The sequence below is a fragment of the Centroberyx affinis genome, unplaced genomic scaffold (genome assembly GCF_046629955.1).
Source record: "Centroberyx affinis isolate AG114_WGS23_722 - 3 ecotype Tasmania unplaced genomic scaffold, CSIRO-AGI_Caff_v1 ptg003944l_1, whole genome shotgun sequence".
Classification (NCBI taxonomy): Eukaryota; Metazoa; Chordata; class Actinopteri; order Beryciformes; family Berycidae; genus Centroberyx; species Centroberyx affinis.
The window spans coordinates 59409-77134 of record NW_027281770.1 but is presented as its reverse complement, the minus strand read 5'-3'; the positions used below and the strand labels follow the sequence as shown (position 1 = coordinate 77134).

Sequence of the window (17726 nt, the reverse complement as noted above, 5' to 3'; positions counted from 1 at the left end):
GTACCAGAACACACACATTCACACACTCGCACACACTGGATGACTGCATCAGCCAACATAGAGGTCAATTACATGTCCTGCTGTCAAAACATGAATCAACAGTGCTGATGATGAATCTTGACATGTGCATCCACACAGGCATGCACGTATACACACACACACATACACACACACACTTAGTCAGATGCCTTAGTCAGAATGGAGTGGTCTGATGGCTGGCATGGTAGTATAGTGGAAAAGGAACACAGCCTGTAGCCATTCTACTCCACTGAGATATACTGTAATGTCCTGGCTACTGCAGTCACCGGCAACAGGAGCTCTCTCTCTCTCTCTCACTCTCTCTCTCTTTCTCTCGCTGTGTGTTTTTCTCTGCCTCTCTATCCCCCATTTCTTTCTCCCTCTCTTTCCCTCCCCGTGTCTCTTATTCTCTTTCTCATTCTCTCTGCCTGCCTGCTCGCCGTGTTGCACCTTGTTTGTCAGATGATGTATAGCAGGTAGAGCCGCACCGTGGCTTTAGTTGGACCTCGGAGGATTCTAAAACTCTCCTCTCTCTCTCTCTCTGTTTCTCTCCCTCTCTCACACACACAAACACACACACACACACACACACACACACACACACACACACACACACAGGATTGTCGGTGGGTCCTGTATCTGTGTGTGTAGCAGTGTTTGAGGGCTGTAGCTGGGATCAAACTGTGGCTTTATTGAATAATCCACTGACCCGGCCATCGATCCTCTCTCCTCTCTCTCTCTTTCTCTTTCTCTTTCTCCCTCCCTCACTCCCCTCCCCACACACACACACACGCCCCTCTCCGGCAGGGACCAGGCTACAGTATCAGTCATCTTTTTTGAAGGCAGGGCCCTGCCCATAGTGTTCTCTCTGTCACAATGATGAACTGCTTTTGCCGAAACGGGGGAAGGAGAGGGAGGGAAAAAAAAAAAGTTTTGTCGACCATAATGTGAATTTATGGATCAATGACATCGAATGGTTTTGGAGCAGATGGAGTTTGCTAATTCAAGGAGTTGACTTTTATCTCTTGTGTGTGTGTGTGTGTGTGTGTGTGTGTGTTGCAGGGACTTGGCGGTGATCGTGGCGTCCATGGCGTACAACACATGGTTCACCAAGCTGTACTGCAAAGACATGCGCATAGTAACTATCCCTCTCTCTCTTCTTCTTCTTTCCTTTTAACCAAACCTGACTTTAAGAAGCTATTCGGCTTATCAGGGCAGCACTCACTTACATAAGCCTACCTGCCACTCTCTCAGTTCTCTCTGACCCACTTTTAGTTTCTTTCCCCCCCCTCTTTCTTTCCATCTCTGCCGTTACCCGAATGCAGATTTTTTTTTATTTTATTGGCTCGGGGATTTGTTTATCCGCTCCTTTTGGCGTGCTCGAGTCCAATATTTTCACAAAAAAAAACGGTGATTCTGGGATCGGTTAGCGCTTTTCTGGGTCAAGCGGAATTGATTTGCAATTGATTTGGAGCAGTGCGGCATGTACATGGAGCATATCAGCCTCCTGGAATGTCATTTAATCGCTGCTGCCCGTCCTGCAATGAACACCCAGGCGTCTAGTTCTTATTAGTTCTGATAACGCCGGATGTGTGACGGAGGCTAAACTCGCCCAAACCCATTTTATTCACATTTCATCTGCAATATACACTACCAGTCAAAAGTTTGGACGCACCTGACTGACTGTACTATGTTTTTCGTTCTCTTAAAGCCGTTTTGTTTAGTTTCTTAGACAATCATAAACAGTGAAGTTGATGCCTATGTATGAATTTCTTTCCAAAGCCTTTGCCTTTCCATCAAGGCAAAGGGCGGCTACTTTAAAGAATCTAAAATATAAGATAGTTTGGATTTGTTTAACACTTTTTTGGTCACTGCATAATTCCATTTGTGTTATTTATATATAGTGTTGATGTCTTTACTATTATTCTAACATGTGAAAAATGTGTCCAAACTTTTGACTGGTAGTGTAGTTTTTATGTATTGTCTATGTAAGATGATAGCAATCTTTATTATATGAATATATGCTATGCTTTACAGTAAGTAGTATCTTTCTGAGGTGACTTGCATAAAAATAGGGTCTTTTCAAGAAAGTAAAACAGATTAATACTAGTAAGTAATAGATTGTTTTTGGGTAATACATTGTTTTTGGGTATATTGATTGACGATTGCCCTTGAATTCATATAGTGAATCCCATCAGGCTGCCATGCTTTATGCACATGAGGGCTGATTCATAAAACGCAGCAGTCATAAAACCGCATTCATCGGCCATTAATCAGACGTGATTCAGAAATTTACCATAGCAGCGATTACTCTGAGTCATATTACTATTGCCCTATTGTGAGTGGTGGCACAGATCCACTGCAGTTGGGAGTTAGGAGCCTTTGCTTTTTCCCAGCCAGTGTGGGATTTGAACCTAGCGTCTCTGTCCCCGTGTGGTCCCCCAGGGCTCGGAGGTGGTGGACCAGGTTCTGCACACCGTCAGCAAGTCCAACAGTCTGGAGGAGCTCACTCTGGAGAACGCCGGACTCAAATCGTAGGTTTTCTCCCCCCTGTCATCGTCGTCATCGTCGGCCTCTCTGTCTGTCGCCTCTCTCTGTTTGATCTCATCTCCTCCTGTCCGGTCTCTGCATGTCCTCACCTCTCCACCTCTCCACCTCTCCACCGCTCTCCCTCGTCTCCTCTTGTTGTTTCTGCTCCTCCTCGCCTCTCCCTTTTCCCTATCCTCTCCTCTCCTCTCTTCTCCTCTCCTCTCCTCGCCTCCTCCCACCGCCCCTCTCTCTTTTCCCCTCCTCTGCTCTTTTGACCTTTTCCTCTTCTGGCTCTCCTCCCCCCTCCACTCTTTCATCTCTTGCCACCCCCCCCTCCTCCCATCTGCCTGCGGCAAGCTTACTTTTTTTCCCCCATTGAGACATTAATGAAAGTTTGGATTTCTCCTCGCAAGACTTTTCACCTTTATATGCATGGCTAGTATTATTACGCAGAGCAGTTTCCTTATTTAGTATTAATTGATATGAATTGCCTGCCTGGGGGCATAATGCATTACTGTAGCATAATGACCCAGGATGGGAGGAATGAATTACCTTTATTCTTGTTATGTAACTGAGTAACTTTTTGTGTACTTTTTTGAGTGTTTTTCTTTAGTGTGTTTTATACCTTCCCTACATTTTATTATGGAGTACAATTTTTGCAGGTTCTCCATAAGCATTGCATCACAAACTGGCCAGTCATAATCATGGTGAATGAACCGTGTCATTTCATGCTTCGCTTCATTAATGCGCTCTATTTTGTAACGGTTGCTTTCCAATTAAAAAAACGAAAACAAAAAAAAATCGAGTTTTAACTCTCTGTCCTCTCTGTCCTTTTTACATTGCCTGGGAAAGATAAAATGTAACAATATTGGCCTGCGTAAAAAAAGAGAACATTTTGATTCAACTACCTTTTTAATTTTATTCAAGTAGATTATGCTGAGAGAGAAGGAAATGGAAAAACTCCAGTGTGCCACTACTGCAGCCAAATATGTCTGCCATAGTCTCTGACTGGAACCAATGACAATGTAAAAAAAGACACAAAAATGTGTGACCAACACACGTTTGAGGATACAAAATATGTGTATTTAGATAAATTGGCTGATAATGCATTGTTATTTATTAATTTGATTTACTAATTTCGTGACATCAATTGCGTTTTATGTATTCTTCATTGTCACTGTCATGTGGTCAAGTTTGATTACTGTCATGAGAATTTAAATTGTATTGCTTATTATTGCAAAAGTACTTATTACTTTGGCAATAAGTAGTTTTGTATTTCATGCCAATAAAATACCTTGAATTGAACTGAATTGAATTGAACACTCTCGTAGACAAAAAATAGAAATCCATTTAGCTATAAAAACATGACATTTTGCTCCCTCGACCTTCATCAGAGAAGCAGATTTTTACAGCTTTAATCTTACCTCTAATAAATAGAAATGACTGCTGAGTAACTTCTACTTGAGTGGGATATTTGGGTTCTCTCTCCACTCCTGGAAGTTACCTAAGGGCGTCGCGGCTGGGCTTCCTCAGGCGCACTGCGATATATACGGAACATTCCCTCCTTCATCTGCTTTGGAGTCTGTGAGAGTTGGTTTGAATGTTTCTTTTTCTTTGAACTCTTGTTATTTGCTTCTTCTTCTTCTTCTTTTTTCTTTTTTTTTTTTTTCCTTGTTGTTGCTCGTCTTCAGGGATTTCCCCCAGAAGATGGCGTCGGCCCTGTCGGAGAACCCGGCCTCTGTGATTCACTCTCTCAACCTGGCACACAACACGCTCGACAACCAAGGTACAAGCCGGACTCCGTGAACTCCTCTCTCTCCCTCCCTCTGTTCTCTCTCTCTCTCTCTCTCCTTGTTCTTTCTCGTCTTTACTGTGCCGACGCCTTTTTGTTGACTCTCAAAGAATGCCGAATCAATCTCCCTCCACGCAGAACTTTTTATTTTCTGTTTCTCTTTGCTTCTTTCTCTCATCTATCTTTGATCATTTATCTACTGCTCTTTCTCTGTAGCGCTACTTTAACATCTACATCTCTTTTTTTCTCAGTCTTTTTCTATAGCCAGCACCTCCCCGCACAAATTCTCTCACTCTTTCACTGTCACACAAACACACACACATAGAGAAACACACATTCACTCTTTCTGTGTCTCCCCTCCTGTCGCCGTCAGGTTTTTGCAACCCTTACCTGTCTCTGCATCAGTCACCGTTTTGCATTGCAATCACTGTATACATTTGTGTGTGTGTGTGTGTGTGTGTGTGTGTGTGTGTACAAGCCAGGGTCACGGTTTGCATGCATGCCACTATCGCTCATTAGCTGTTTTCTGTCTTCCTGTCTGACACGTGTCACTTCCACTCGCATCAACAAATACTTTTTGGTCACACAGGCCACACTCTGTGTGTGTGTGTGTGTGTGTGTGTGTGTGTGTGTGTGTGCATGTACATGTCTACAATGTGTGGGTGCAAGAGTGTGCATATTAAAACAGCAATTAAAAATGATAGGGCATTCTTTATTGTGATTACAGCCACAAAAGTGATGCAGCCTTAAGTACCATTGGCATCACCATAATGGTCATAATCACAATGAAAAATGCCCTTGAGCGTTATGCCTTTTAGAAAACAGCTACCACTGCATGTGTTTTTTTTTTTAAGTTCCCTTCAAAGTTTAAGTTGTCTGCATACACAAGACTACAAAAGCAGAATAGAGCCAGGAAGATTAATAACTAGCTCCCTGGTTACCACAAGACTTGGCATAGCAATCAATTCCCTTTTTGAGTTTGTCGCATTACCAGCGTGGTTGGAATGTGTTATCGGCCAATCAGATGGCTTCCCTGGAACTGCTCGTTATATAATTTGACTTGGCATATGGTATTCATATGGGTATGTTGTTGCTCTGCGCATTTGAGGGAAGGTGAGAGTGTATATTGGCTTGGTATATGCTGTAGTATACTTGTGGGTATGAGTGTGTGTGTGTGTGTGTGTGTTGGAGGGGGTGTATTGAGAGATGGTGCGTTTCAGCTTGATGTTAGTTATTTTTGTGGCTGTGTGTGGGCTGTTTGTTGTTCTCTGAATGCCCTGCTCATAAGTCTGCTTGAGTGGTTGGGTGCGTGTGTGTGTGTGTGTGTGTTCTTAATTAAATGAATCTCTTTTCTCTTCTCCTCTCCTCTCCTCTCCTCTCCTCTCCTCTCCTCTCCTCTCACCAGGAGTCTCCAACCTGATCCAGCAAGTGTGTCGTCTCAACAAGGGCTTGCGCCTCCTCAATCTCTCCAAGACCTCGCTCTCCTCCAAGGGTAAGAGTTGCTCCCCTGAGACACAGCAACCCCTAGTGGTCGATGAATGAGATGCACACACACAACACACACACACACAGAATAATTGCAAAAAACAAATGTCCACATAAGTTTGCAATATTTGTGTCTTGCTCAAGGACACTTCAGCCAGCAGGACAGATGCTTGCTAATGAGTTTGAACCCAAGTCCTGCAGTTGAAGGACAGTCTTTCTAAACCCTAGGCACTAGTACACATAAGTGAAACACAATCCTTAGCACATATAGGCTACCGATAGATTCTTACACACACACACACACACATACAGATAAACAGACCCAGGCATGCACAACACATCTACCAAATAGTATTCAGGTCAGAATTCTGAGTAGTTTATCTGTTTTTTTTTCTAAAATCCTATGCAGGCCAATGCCTGCATCCCAATTCTATTGCTTTTATCCCGGACAGTGCAGCTATCCAGCATTACAGCAGATTCAGAAGGATAATAGTGACGTGGTAGTAAATCCATACATCTATAATCTGATATTTTACAGTATTTTTTGGTGTTTTGTTTTGGATGTTTTTAGTTAGTTCTGAGTTGCAGAAGTGTACTCTGGGGTAGACTGTGACCTAACCATGGTATGGCTATAGAGTATGGCTCTATATGCTGCAGAGAAAGTGCTGGATACCCCATCAGCGTATGTTATGAATGGAAAAGCACATCAGGTGTGACTTTTTATTTTTTTTTTAAAGGCAATGGGTTGACATAGTGATTCAGGGGGAATGCAGTGGTGGTGCTGACCTTGGATGGTGGTTGCTGTTATGACTTTGCAGTGGCAGAGCGTTTTTTGTTGAATATTTATAGATCTCTCTCTCTCTCTCTCTCCTCCTGTCTCTCTCTCTCTCCTCTTGTCTCTCAAACACCTACACATATGCCGACACAAGCACATGTGCACATGCTTACACACACACACACACACCAACACCTAGATTCGATCAGACATGCAAATATGCAAATGCCCTCGCTCCGTCTCTCTCTTTCTCTGTCACACACACACGCGCTCGCTCACATCCCTGCCCCAACATACACACACACTCGCTGCACACTTTGCCAATGCCAAACTTATACACGCGCGCACACACACGGGCACACACACGTGCACGCGCAGGATGGCTTGTGAAAGTCATCAGGCGGCAGCGGCAGCGGCAGCAGCATCAAACAGCTCCGGTGCTGATAGATAGCAAGATGGAGGGGGATTAGACACCCTGTCCCCTATTCCCCTCATTTCCCTCCTAATCGCTACAAATTAGGGGATGAGGAGCTTAGCGCCTCGCCGGGCCTCAGAGCGGCACATCGCCGGCTACTTCCACACACACTTTCCTAGGGCAACAGTAGAAACTCGCATCCCGTAAACGTTAGCGGTATGGCTGATATATTGCGGGGCGAATGGCACGCGGGGTAACGATTGTCGCACATAGTAGTACAATTCTTCATCCGCGGCTCCGGCTGGATATTTCTCCTGTGTTGTTATTGTGTCTATATTTAATCCTCGGCACGCCGCGGCACGCTGCGCTCTGTGTCTGCGTCGCGGGGCGAGGATTTTAATGAGGAGTTCCATCGGGCCTGTGGGTGTAATTGTGCTGTGATCTGATTTGAGGCAGTGGCTTTTTTGGCTTCCAGGGTAGACTCCGAGATGCCGGGATGGAAAACAAAAAAGCGGCGGCTGGCTTCCTCCGAAAGCTCTTTTTCTGCAGCCACATAAGCTCACAAATCCCCCCCCTTCAGTTATTTTTTATTTTTTTTGCTCACCTGCTTTCTGTCATGTTTTGTATTCAGCGGCTGCTAATGATAAGTCTCGTACACTGCGTTAAAAAGGATAAGCTCTTCGAAGTGATTGAGTTACGGGATGATTAAATGACTCAGAACTTGTTTACTGTCTCGTTCTCTCTCTCCAACCCCCCACCCCCCACCTTCCATTTGTCTCTTCCCCTTCATCCATTATGTCCTTCTCCCTCCATCCGTCCTTCCCTCTCCCCTCTAGGTGTGGTTTCTCTGTCCCAGGCGTTGTGCTCGAGCGACGACTACTCCAACTCTCTGCTCCATCTGGACCTCAGTAAGAACCCCGGGGTTCTGTCTGGAGAGGACGCTACGGTCAGGACACACACACACACACACACACGCTTTCTGAGATATACACTCGTGTATGAACCTGCCGCACACACATTTTCTGAGAGGCACAAACAAACCGTAACATGCTCAGACACCCAAGCAGTACAATTTCCATCCTCTCTTTCTTATTTACTCCCTCCTTCACTCTTGATTTGTTTTTCCTCTGCAGAACCTGTACCTGTTCCTCGCCCAGCCCAACTGCCTGGTGCATTTGGACCTGTCTGGGACAGACTGCACCGTGGACTCGGTGTGTACTTCGCCCTCTCCGCTTCTCTGTCTCTGTCAGCATCCACCCACTGCTGTCTGATCCGATCTGTAGGATGGGATTGAGTCCAAGAAACAAAAAGTACCAGCGTCCTGAATGCCAAACAAAAGTGTGAAAAAACACGTGAATTCATAGCACGTTTTTGGACACACGTTGGTTTTCTTATTATACATTATATTCTGACGTCACATGTGGCAATTCTTACTTCAGATGTGAAAATTTCAATTGATGTATGAAGTGAAGTGTTTTTTCCCCACATGTGAAGACTGTTTTCACATTTTCACCTGCCATTACATATGACCAGTGGTGGAAGAAGTATTCAGTTCTTTGACTTAAGTAAAAGTAGCAATACCACAGTGTAAAAATACTTTGTTACAAGTAAAAGTCCTGCATTCAAAATCTTACTTAAGTCAAAGTACAAAAGTATTAGCATCAAAATATACTTAAAGTAGCAAAAGTAAAAGTAGTCATTATGCAGAATGGCCCATTTCAGAATCATATATATCATGTTATTGGACTATAATATTGATGCATTAATGTGTTCATCACTTTAATGTTGCAGCTGGTAAAGGTGGAGCTAATTTTAATTACTTTATATACTGCTGGGTAACTTAACCTATAAAAATATATCATCATTTATTAGTTGATTTATAATTTATATTAATAATCTAAATCTGCAAAGTAACTAGTAACTGAAGTTGTCAAATAAATGTAGTGGAGTAAAAAGTACAATATTTCCCTCTGAAATGTAGTGGAGTAGAAGTATAAAGTAGCATGGAATGGAAATACTCAAGTAAAGTACAAGTACCTCTAAATTGTACTTAAGTACAGTACTTGAGTAAATGTACTTAGTTACTTTCCACCACTGCATATGACAATATTTGTTTCACATGTGAAAACCTGATTTCACATGTAAAGAGACAGGTGAAAATGTCATTTTCACAAGGGAAATGGGAAATTTCACATCTTCACTTAAGAAAACTAACATGTCCAAAAAAACACATGTTCTTTAAATTCACATGTGGGTTTTCACATGTGACTTTTTAGTAAGGGGCTCTCTCCATACAGAACCAATAAGTACATGTGTGACATTACCCCAAATGACTCATAATCTTTCTTCTTACTTATGTGCACAATTTCATGAGTTATGGGGCTACACAACAATAGAAATATATATCATTTAATGTCAATTATATAAATGAGAGGGTGTAGAGTGAATGGCACACAGGAGCGTTTGCTGCATGCAGTCGCACACGTATTTGTGCGTCGCTCCGGGTAAATCTTTTCCTGTGTCGCTGTGTCTATATTTAGCGTGTCCGCCACTGTGACAAAAGAGCGTCTTGTCACGTTAGCAGATATGCAAACAGTTGAAAGGATGCGGCTCCCTCGCTGACAGAATCCGTCGACGAGACTCGGATGTTGTCTGCCCCTGCTGGCAGCTGCTGACATGGCAGCTGTCGGGGTTTCACTGTGAACATGCAAGAGACACAGTAAACATGGAATTACCTGGGAAGAATGGGCGCAAAGAATGAAAGTAACAGCGCTGAGAGTTAAATTGCCTTATGATTGCACTGCACAGACAAGCCTCAGTGTAGCTTCTATTGTGATACATTTGTTTTTTTTTGCCTTGATGACCCTAAAATGTCTTGCATGGGGTATAGGAGTTTGAAAAGAGTGCATCTCTTAGATCATTTTCAACCCATTTTGTGTATTTGGTTAGAATATATTTTGGGAATTGAGCGGTGGACACATTAAATGTTTTCAGAGGCTATTTGACATTGTTATATTGCTGTAGGAACACGCCAGACTCAATGGAACAGACACAAATGATCTGTTTTCATAGCATGATAATAATAAAGCGCTACTTTGTTGATCCCCTTGGGGAAAGTCTCTTTTTACTCGCCAATATTGGCTGCTCCAGAGCGCTTAGAGCAACATTTTAAGCACCTGATTCAGTGACACTGGCGATACGGCGCTCTGCTCCTGCTTAACCACAGCGCAGAGCTGCGACGGGGTTTCGCTAATGCCTCCCCTCGCCGGGTAACTGCTCTCTCCGGCACATTTCACTCCGGTCGAGCAGTTTGAAACACCTAGGAGCTTATTAGGGAGCTTGTAAAGCAGTCGGCCCGCACGCCGCTCCGCCGTAAATCTGTTTCAGGGAGGAACAGTCCGCCCTGTAAAACTAAAAGCACCCCCGCACACACCCCCCCCCCCCCCCCCCCCCTCCCTCCTCGCTAACGTCTGCCATGAATATTGCATTGAATTTTAGTGCAGGAACGGAGACCATCGCGTCTATTCTTCTTTATTTGCGACTTCTCCGACTTTCTCTCGGAAACCCCTTCGAGATGAAAAGAGTACGGTCTTTTGATGGCTGCTTCATGTCCTGTTTTGCCAATTGTAATGTATCCTTCAGAGAGCAACTATCTCGGGGAGAATCTGTTTTTTTTTTGGATTGAATTATTAATAAGTTCCTGTTTTAATCTGCACCAACGTACTAACGATGGTGAATATTGATTAGTCAATTTGCATGATGGATCACACTGCCAGTGAAAAATGGATTTGTCCGGTAGTTTCACCTCTTGCAAGAGATGAGATGGTACTTAAAGTCTGGCAAGAAATTAGGTTGTGATGGCAGTCATATTTGCCCAGAGCTTATTGGTTCTTCCTACAAACGCACACATTTAACCTTTGTTTTGAGGAGAATTGTTTCAGAGGTATCTTTGCATTCTTTTTTGTACTTTTACATCCAGAGACCCTCGAAAGGGAGTGATCCCTTGACAAGAGGAAAGTTTGATGCTTGATAGCTGTGTGGCTGGATTGAAATGCTGCATGATTATGTTGATAATACAGGCAGGGAAGTTTTCAAGTGGCCAATATTTTACTTTTTTTGAGTATGAAACTTGACATTTGATGAATATTCATTATAATAAACTGCTGAAGAACTCTAAGTAATTACATTTTTTTTCCCTGCGTTGGCTTCAGCTTGACTTTGATTCAGTGCAATACAATTACAGTTCTTATTGCCCATTTGGTCCTGCCATCAGGAATTAGTAGACTCCGCTGACAGATGACTTCCCATACATACGTCTTTTACTGAATGAATAAAGGATCGGCAGCGGCACAGAAGCTCGGAAGCTGCCGGAGCCGGGGGGCATGGAGTGCCTTGCTCAAGTGCACACAGCAGTAATGCAGAAACATTGTTAGTGTTTTGTTCTAACCTGCAGAGAGCACCATATGGGAGAGCGACTTTCAAAGACTTGGCTGTGATTGTCTAAACTTAATTGCAGCCATTGTATCGCCCTGTGCAAATCCCAACCATATGGCACCAAAGCACTAAACCAAATCCTAAAGAAACAATAAAAACAAATTGCAAATGCTGTTTTTCCCAGCAGTCAGTTCACATGCTGGACATCCCTGGATTTGAACCTGCAACCTTCTATCTACTATCTTCCTAGTCCATTCTTCTCTTCTATTCTAGTCTATTGCCGCCCCTCTGTGCCAGACACTGCTAGAGCTTCTATGGAATTTCTGTCCTGCCATACATAACGCTAATCCCTTTACGGGCATGATATATTAAGGGACATTTTTATTTAAGAAGCTTCAGCCAAGAAAGGAATGGCGTCATTTTTTAGGCTGTTCAAAATTGCATTTTGTGTCAGCCACGCTCCGCGCTATAACCATTTATGCAACGTTCAAGAGCCAAAATAACTGTTACACAACACGGTCGCGCGCGGCGTCGTGAACATAACACTAACCCATTTGTCTCTCCCTCTGTCTCCCCGCCAGTTGTTCGGGGCCTTGCTGCGAGGCTGCTGCGCCGACCTCTCCTACCTGAACCTGTCCAAGAACTCCTTCTCTCACAGGTGGGCCGTAAATCCCCCCCCTTGTAAAAAGGCTGTTTTTATAAAAGCGCATCGACACATTTGTTTTCCTCTTCTGACTCAGCCAAAACGGCTCTGGAGGAATTCCAGTCAGCAGGCGAGGAGCGGAGCATCATCATTTATTTTCTTCCCATAGATTAGTGTTTAGCCCCGGACCTCACTGACGGAATTAGCGTGCGCGCCCGACTCGCCCCCTCATTTGTTCTGGCTCGCCGTGTGTGTGTGTGTGTGTGTGTGTGTGAGAGCGTGTGTTTGTGTCTTTGCATGTGCAGATGTCTGTGTTTGCTAACAGGTTTCATGTCTGTCAAGCGTTCGCGTGCGTGCCCACAAGTCTTTTTCGTGCACCTGTTTGTTTGTGTACTAGCGAGTGTGTGTGTGTGTGTGTGTGTGTGTGCAGAAGTGCATGTGTGTGTATTGAAGCATGTGTGTGTGTTTACCTAGCTCGCAGGCAGAAGCAGCTCCCGCTCTCATCATGCCACGTCCCCCAGGAGCCCAGGAGCTTCCCTGCTCAGCACATTACATTACAGCATTACGGAGAGGAAAAAAGTTGGTGAAAAATGAGACTAATTTTAGAAGGGAATTATTGTTCCAATCCCCAGGCTCCCGCGCCAGCATTTTCTCTCGCTCTCTCTCTCTCTCTCTCTCTCTCTCTCGCTCTCTGTCTCTGTACCTCTCTCCTTGTATCCATCTCTCTCTAACGCCATCTATCCTTTTTCTTTCTCTATCTCTCTGGCTTCACCTCTCTCTCTGTCTCTCTTTCGCCCACCACCCTCCTCCTTTCCCAATGCTTTCACACTAAGATGTGAATCTCACTATTGTTGTAGCTCTCGGCCGCACAGCTCCCATTGATTTCTAATGGGAGGATAGAGTTTCCCCGCGCTCTCTTTCTTCCTCCTTTTATTGTGTTCCTGATGACGTCTCTCTCTCTCTCTCTCTCTCTCTCTCTCTCTCTCTCTCTCTCTCTCTCTCTCTCTCTCTCTCTCTCTCTCTCTCTCTGTCCCTGGCTGTTTTACCCTTTTCTTCCTCTCACTCTTGATCTCTCCTTTTGCTCCTCACTCCCTCCTTCCCTTTCCTCCCTCCTTCCCTCTTCCCCCTCCTCTCTCCTCATTACTCATTTTCTTTTCAATTTCAACTTGCTTTATTGGCATGACATGCAAATACATTTGTTTTGTCAAAGCATATAGAGGAGAAAATAATAGATGCAGAAAGAGAATGGTAATAACAACATCTGGTAATCACAATAAAAGAAAAGCATTAAAAGTGAACAGAAAAAAGAGAAAAGGGAATGAATGAATGACCAAATGATTAAATAGCATGCATTATATACCCTTTGTTTATATGATGTAGTCTGATTGTATAAGTACATTCATAAATGTTATAATATTTGATCTTAATACACTTAAACAATACTCATATATTATATCACATTAAGACAGCTAAATGCAGGTGAAGGGCTGTTTTTATGTATTTTGTCTTGTATTATGGCAGGAGACGACAAATTTAGCATGCAGTACTTTCATCTTCCCCCAACAGACATTTTCAATATGTGGCAGGGTCAGGAAACTCTTCCTCCCTTTCCTCCCTTTTCTCCCTCTCCTCCTTCCCTCCCTCGTTCCTCGTCCATCATCTCCCTTCCCTCCCTCCTTCCCTCTCTCCCTCTGTTTCATACTTCCTCCTACCACGGCTCCTCTGCTATTAAATGAGCGCTGGCTCGGTGCGTGGTGTTGTGGTGACAACACAGCACCACAAAGCTGAACCGTGCTGATAAGGCCCGCCTGGCCGCCACTCATGAATATGGAACAGGACCCCCTCCGACCCAATCTCTCACACACACACACACACACACACACACACACGCAATCTCGAGAAACAATGCCTAGATGTTGCAATGTATGTAGATACAATTGCGCGCAGGGAACAGTTGCTGATACAGCACTCCAGAGCATAGTCTGTGTGTGTCTGTGTGTGTGTGTGTGTGTGTGTGTGTGTGTGTGACACAGTGACACCATATCTGCTTATGCGACAGGAGCCATTCTGTATCCGTGGAGTCCTGACAGGCGGTATGCTAATCGCTACAAAATGGGTCAAAGAAGCTCTGGTGTTCTGGACGCCGGGAGGTTATCAGAATGGAGCGCAGTGACATGAGCTTGTAAAGCAGCCGTCTCCATATCTTCATCTCCCTGTCTTTTTTTTTTTCATTATTTCCCCTCCTCCCCCTCCCTCAGTTATGACCTTTTCCCTTCTCCTCCCCACACTTCATTTCCTCACACTTCTCCCTCTGCCGCGCTCTCTCTTTTTCTCTCCTCGTCATCTCACATCTCCCTTTCTCACCACTCCGCCGCCTTGCGTGTCTTTTTTTTTTTTTTTTTTCTCCTTCCAACCCTCCGGGCAGATTCACGCTTCCCAGTCTTGAATTGGAAGTCATTGGTCGGAGGGGGAAAGAAGAAGAAGAAAAAAAAAAAGACAGTGTCTTCCTGTCAGCTGCTCATGCCTTTTTTTTTTTATCTTTGCGGAGGGGGGGACAAATTCATCCTTCCTCCCCCACTCTCTCTTTCCCTCCCTTGCCTCTCATCACTTTCTCATGCTTGGGGCTGGCTCTCTCTCTCTGTCTCTCTCTCTTTCTCTCTCTCTCCACCCCCCCCTCCCCCGTCACCCTCCCCTGTGGTGAGTTATTTGTGCAGCGGGGGCTGAAGCGGCAGATTGGCTGCTTTCGACAAGTTCTAAACACAGTTCCGAACCGATGTATTACAACTATCCCGCCAATGCTCCGATAGCTCCCTCATGTATTATGACTCAGAGGGGTTTTTGAACACACACACACACACGGACATATGCACACACACTCTCTGCCCTTCCCACGATGACAGGCTAATGTAATGTATATGCCAAGCAGATGGTTGGATAATTGGTCAGTGTTACCTTTTAACTGGTGGCAGTAATTAATGCCAGCCTCACCTTTTCACGGTGTCTGGTTGATATAATACTGACCCAAATGTCACAGCGAGCATCTGTCTGCTTTGGCTTTCTATCTATCTCTCCCTCTCTCTCTCTCTCTCTCCCTGTCGCTTCTCCGCCCGTCTGCCGCAAACTCCCTGTCACTCTCCATCAGCGTATCACTTCCCTCTGTCACCCGCTTCCTCGTCTCGCTCAATCTCTTTATCTGTTCTCGTCTTCGTCGGCGTTCTCTCGCTTCCCCTTTCGTTTTCGGTCTCTCTTAACTGCCCACCCCCCCGTGTTTCTCAATCTTTCTTTCTTTCCTCTTCCCTGTCCTCTCCCAGGAAAGCGAGGGACTCTCTGCCGACCTTCCGCCAGTTCTTCAGCTCGGCGTTCAGCCTGACCCACGTCAGCCTGGCCTCCGTGAAGGTCCCCCCCGATTCTCTGAGGTGAGCCGGCAGTCGCGGGCGAGGATTAAAGAGACCTCAGAAGCCATTTGAACATCTTTGATGTTCAAGCCTGAGATTCAATTTGCTGGTTTAAGAAGGAAGACTGTAATTGCAGTAACAGCTGAAAAAGGCCTAGCTGTGCATCCTGGCCTTCACTACATTCAATTTGGACAATCATGACCCCCTTTACATATGGCATTAATATGCATCCTGGGTGATCCAATTTTAATCGGATAGAAAATGGAATGAAAAGATGTATTGAAGATCTGATCCCCCATATCAATAGGGCCTTTAAACACAAGTACAGCAATTTGACAAATTAAAACCATGTCGAATGTTATTTTTCTCCTTTTTTTTCACCAATATTGACCATTTTCCTACACATGCTCACTAGACCCTCCAATCCAGAGATAATTGACTATCCCAAACATAATTTCTCCATTGAGGAATCTAAAATGACACCTGTACTGAAGATCTGATCCCCTGGTCAGAAAACATTTGGCCACATTACCAACAAAATATAAATGCATCATCTCTCTAATCCACATATACAGTAGCAAATACCTAAAAGGAAAAAAAAACCCTGTTGAAATGGATTGTCAGCAGATGGGGAAACAGCGAGACAAAGTGTTTCCTGACACTTTTAAAGGATGTAAATTTAACTCGAGGAAGTGATGCGCGCAGCAATCTGCGTTTTCACGAGGGAAAGGCAAATCAATTTCAATGCCGAGTTTAATTGTAATCAATCCGGAAACAAGATGCATGTTAATTCCAAAAGTAATGGAGGGTCAAGGAAGGTATTCTCCTGCACACTGAAAAGCTCCAGACCTGTTTTGCATTTAAACATATTTAGGCTAATGTAACTGTACAGTAGCGACAGATTCTGTTGGAGGGAACCGCGTGTTTTGTCATCATGATTCAGCAGGTTTGCGCTCATCTCTTGGAATCGAGACCGGTTGAGATATATATGAGCCATCAATTATTTAATGAAATTTAATGAATCACTTGTTAGATGCTAAATATGTATACACTTGCGCTTTAGATAAAAGCATCCACTCAATGGCACATATGCTAGGTCACTGCTGAAGGCCTTTTAAGTTTGGGTCTGTACAGTATCAAACCTAGGCAGACAGTGGGAGAGGAGAGCTTCACAATTTAAGAATTCATGTGCATTATCCCACGTATCCCTTTAAGAACCGCACTGCTCTGTGGCCACTACTCCAGTTCTAATGCATAGCTGATGCCTACTGGCCTTGAGAGGAATAATTGGTAATCCACCATCAGACCAATGGGAACATTTCACCATCCAAAGGTGATATTTTTCTGTTTTTGTTGTCTCTGGTTTGAATACTAAAATATTACATACCGTGTGGCTTGTATCCAAAGTGAAATTTTATTATCAGGGGTCCCAGAAGGCGTCAAACCCTTCCTCTCAACAGTAGAGTCATGTTCTGCTGTATTAGTTTTATCACATCGTCCTTCAACCTGAGGACCCAGATTCAGGCCCCCAGTTTCGGCCAGCATCCGCCCCGCTGGAGTGTCCTTGAGCAAAGACACTGAACTCCCTACCAGCTCCACAGCTGCTGCTCTGTAGCTGAACCCGTGCTCAGTCAGGTGGGCGAGTGGAAAGAGAACTTCCTTGTGGGAACAAATAAAGTATCACAGTGTTACAGTGTGTTTGTCAGGTGTGCGGCCTGCTGTTAGCTTCACACAGCCAAAAAGCACAATCAATAGCAGAGTAAACAAAAGGAAACTGGCAACAATCGAGGTGGCTGTGTACTGCATGATGGATCTCAGCCAAAATGGATTGACTGGACTCCCCACATGGCGCGCCTCTTCATTACTTCCTCGCCGGCGCATGAATTCTTAAACGTGTTTTCATTGTACAAAAACAACCTCCAACAGAGACTTGTTGTCAAGTGCAATTTCTCTTCCAAGTGCAAGTGGGTCTGCGTGCGCATCCGCAACAATTGGCCACTTTTCCCGAATAAATATTGAAAGTCTTTAGGTGATTTTCAGCGGAGACTTAGTGAGCTATGCATCATCTTTTTAAGCTACTTTCCTCTAAAGCCGTTAAGATGGCTCTAAAACTTTTAGGTGTGCAGGAGGAGAACGCGGGGTGGGGGGGGGGTGGGGGGGGGGGGGGGGGGGGGGGGGGGGGGCGGGTTGATCCGTTCAGGTTGTTAGAGTGGAAAAAACACGGCAATTGGATTTATGCG

General features: G+C 44.5%; 1 protein-coding gene across 1 annotated transcript in view; it reads left to right on the top strand.

The window, feature by feature from the left end:
• Window positions 1–17726, top strand: part of carmil3 (capping protein regulator and myosin 1 linker 3) — a 56043-nt gene that overhangs the window by 18233 nt on the left and 20084 nt on the right. The window contains exons 9-16 of the mRNA XM_071541738.1: window positions 1081–1156; window positions 2464–2552; window positions 4239–4333; window positions 5745–5831; window positions 7851–7960; window positions 8148–8225; window positions 12030–12106; window positions 15403–15507. Of these exons, the coding sequence (XP_071397839.1) occupies window positions 1081–1156; window positions 2464–2552; window positions 4239–4333; window positions 5745–5831; window positions 7851–7960; window positions 8148–8225; window positions 12030–12106; window positions 15403–15507 (717 nt within the window). The remainder of the gene's footprint in view (window positions 1–1080; window positions 1157–2463; window positions 2553–4238; window positions 4334–5744; window positions 5832–7850; window positions 7961–8147; window positions 8226–12029; window positions 12107–15402; window positions 15508–17726) is intronic.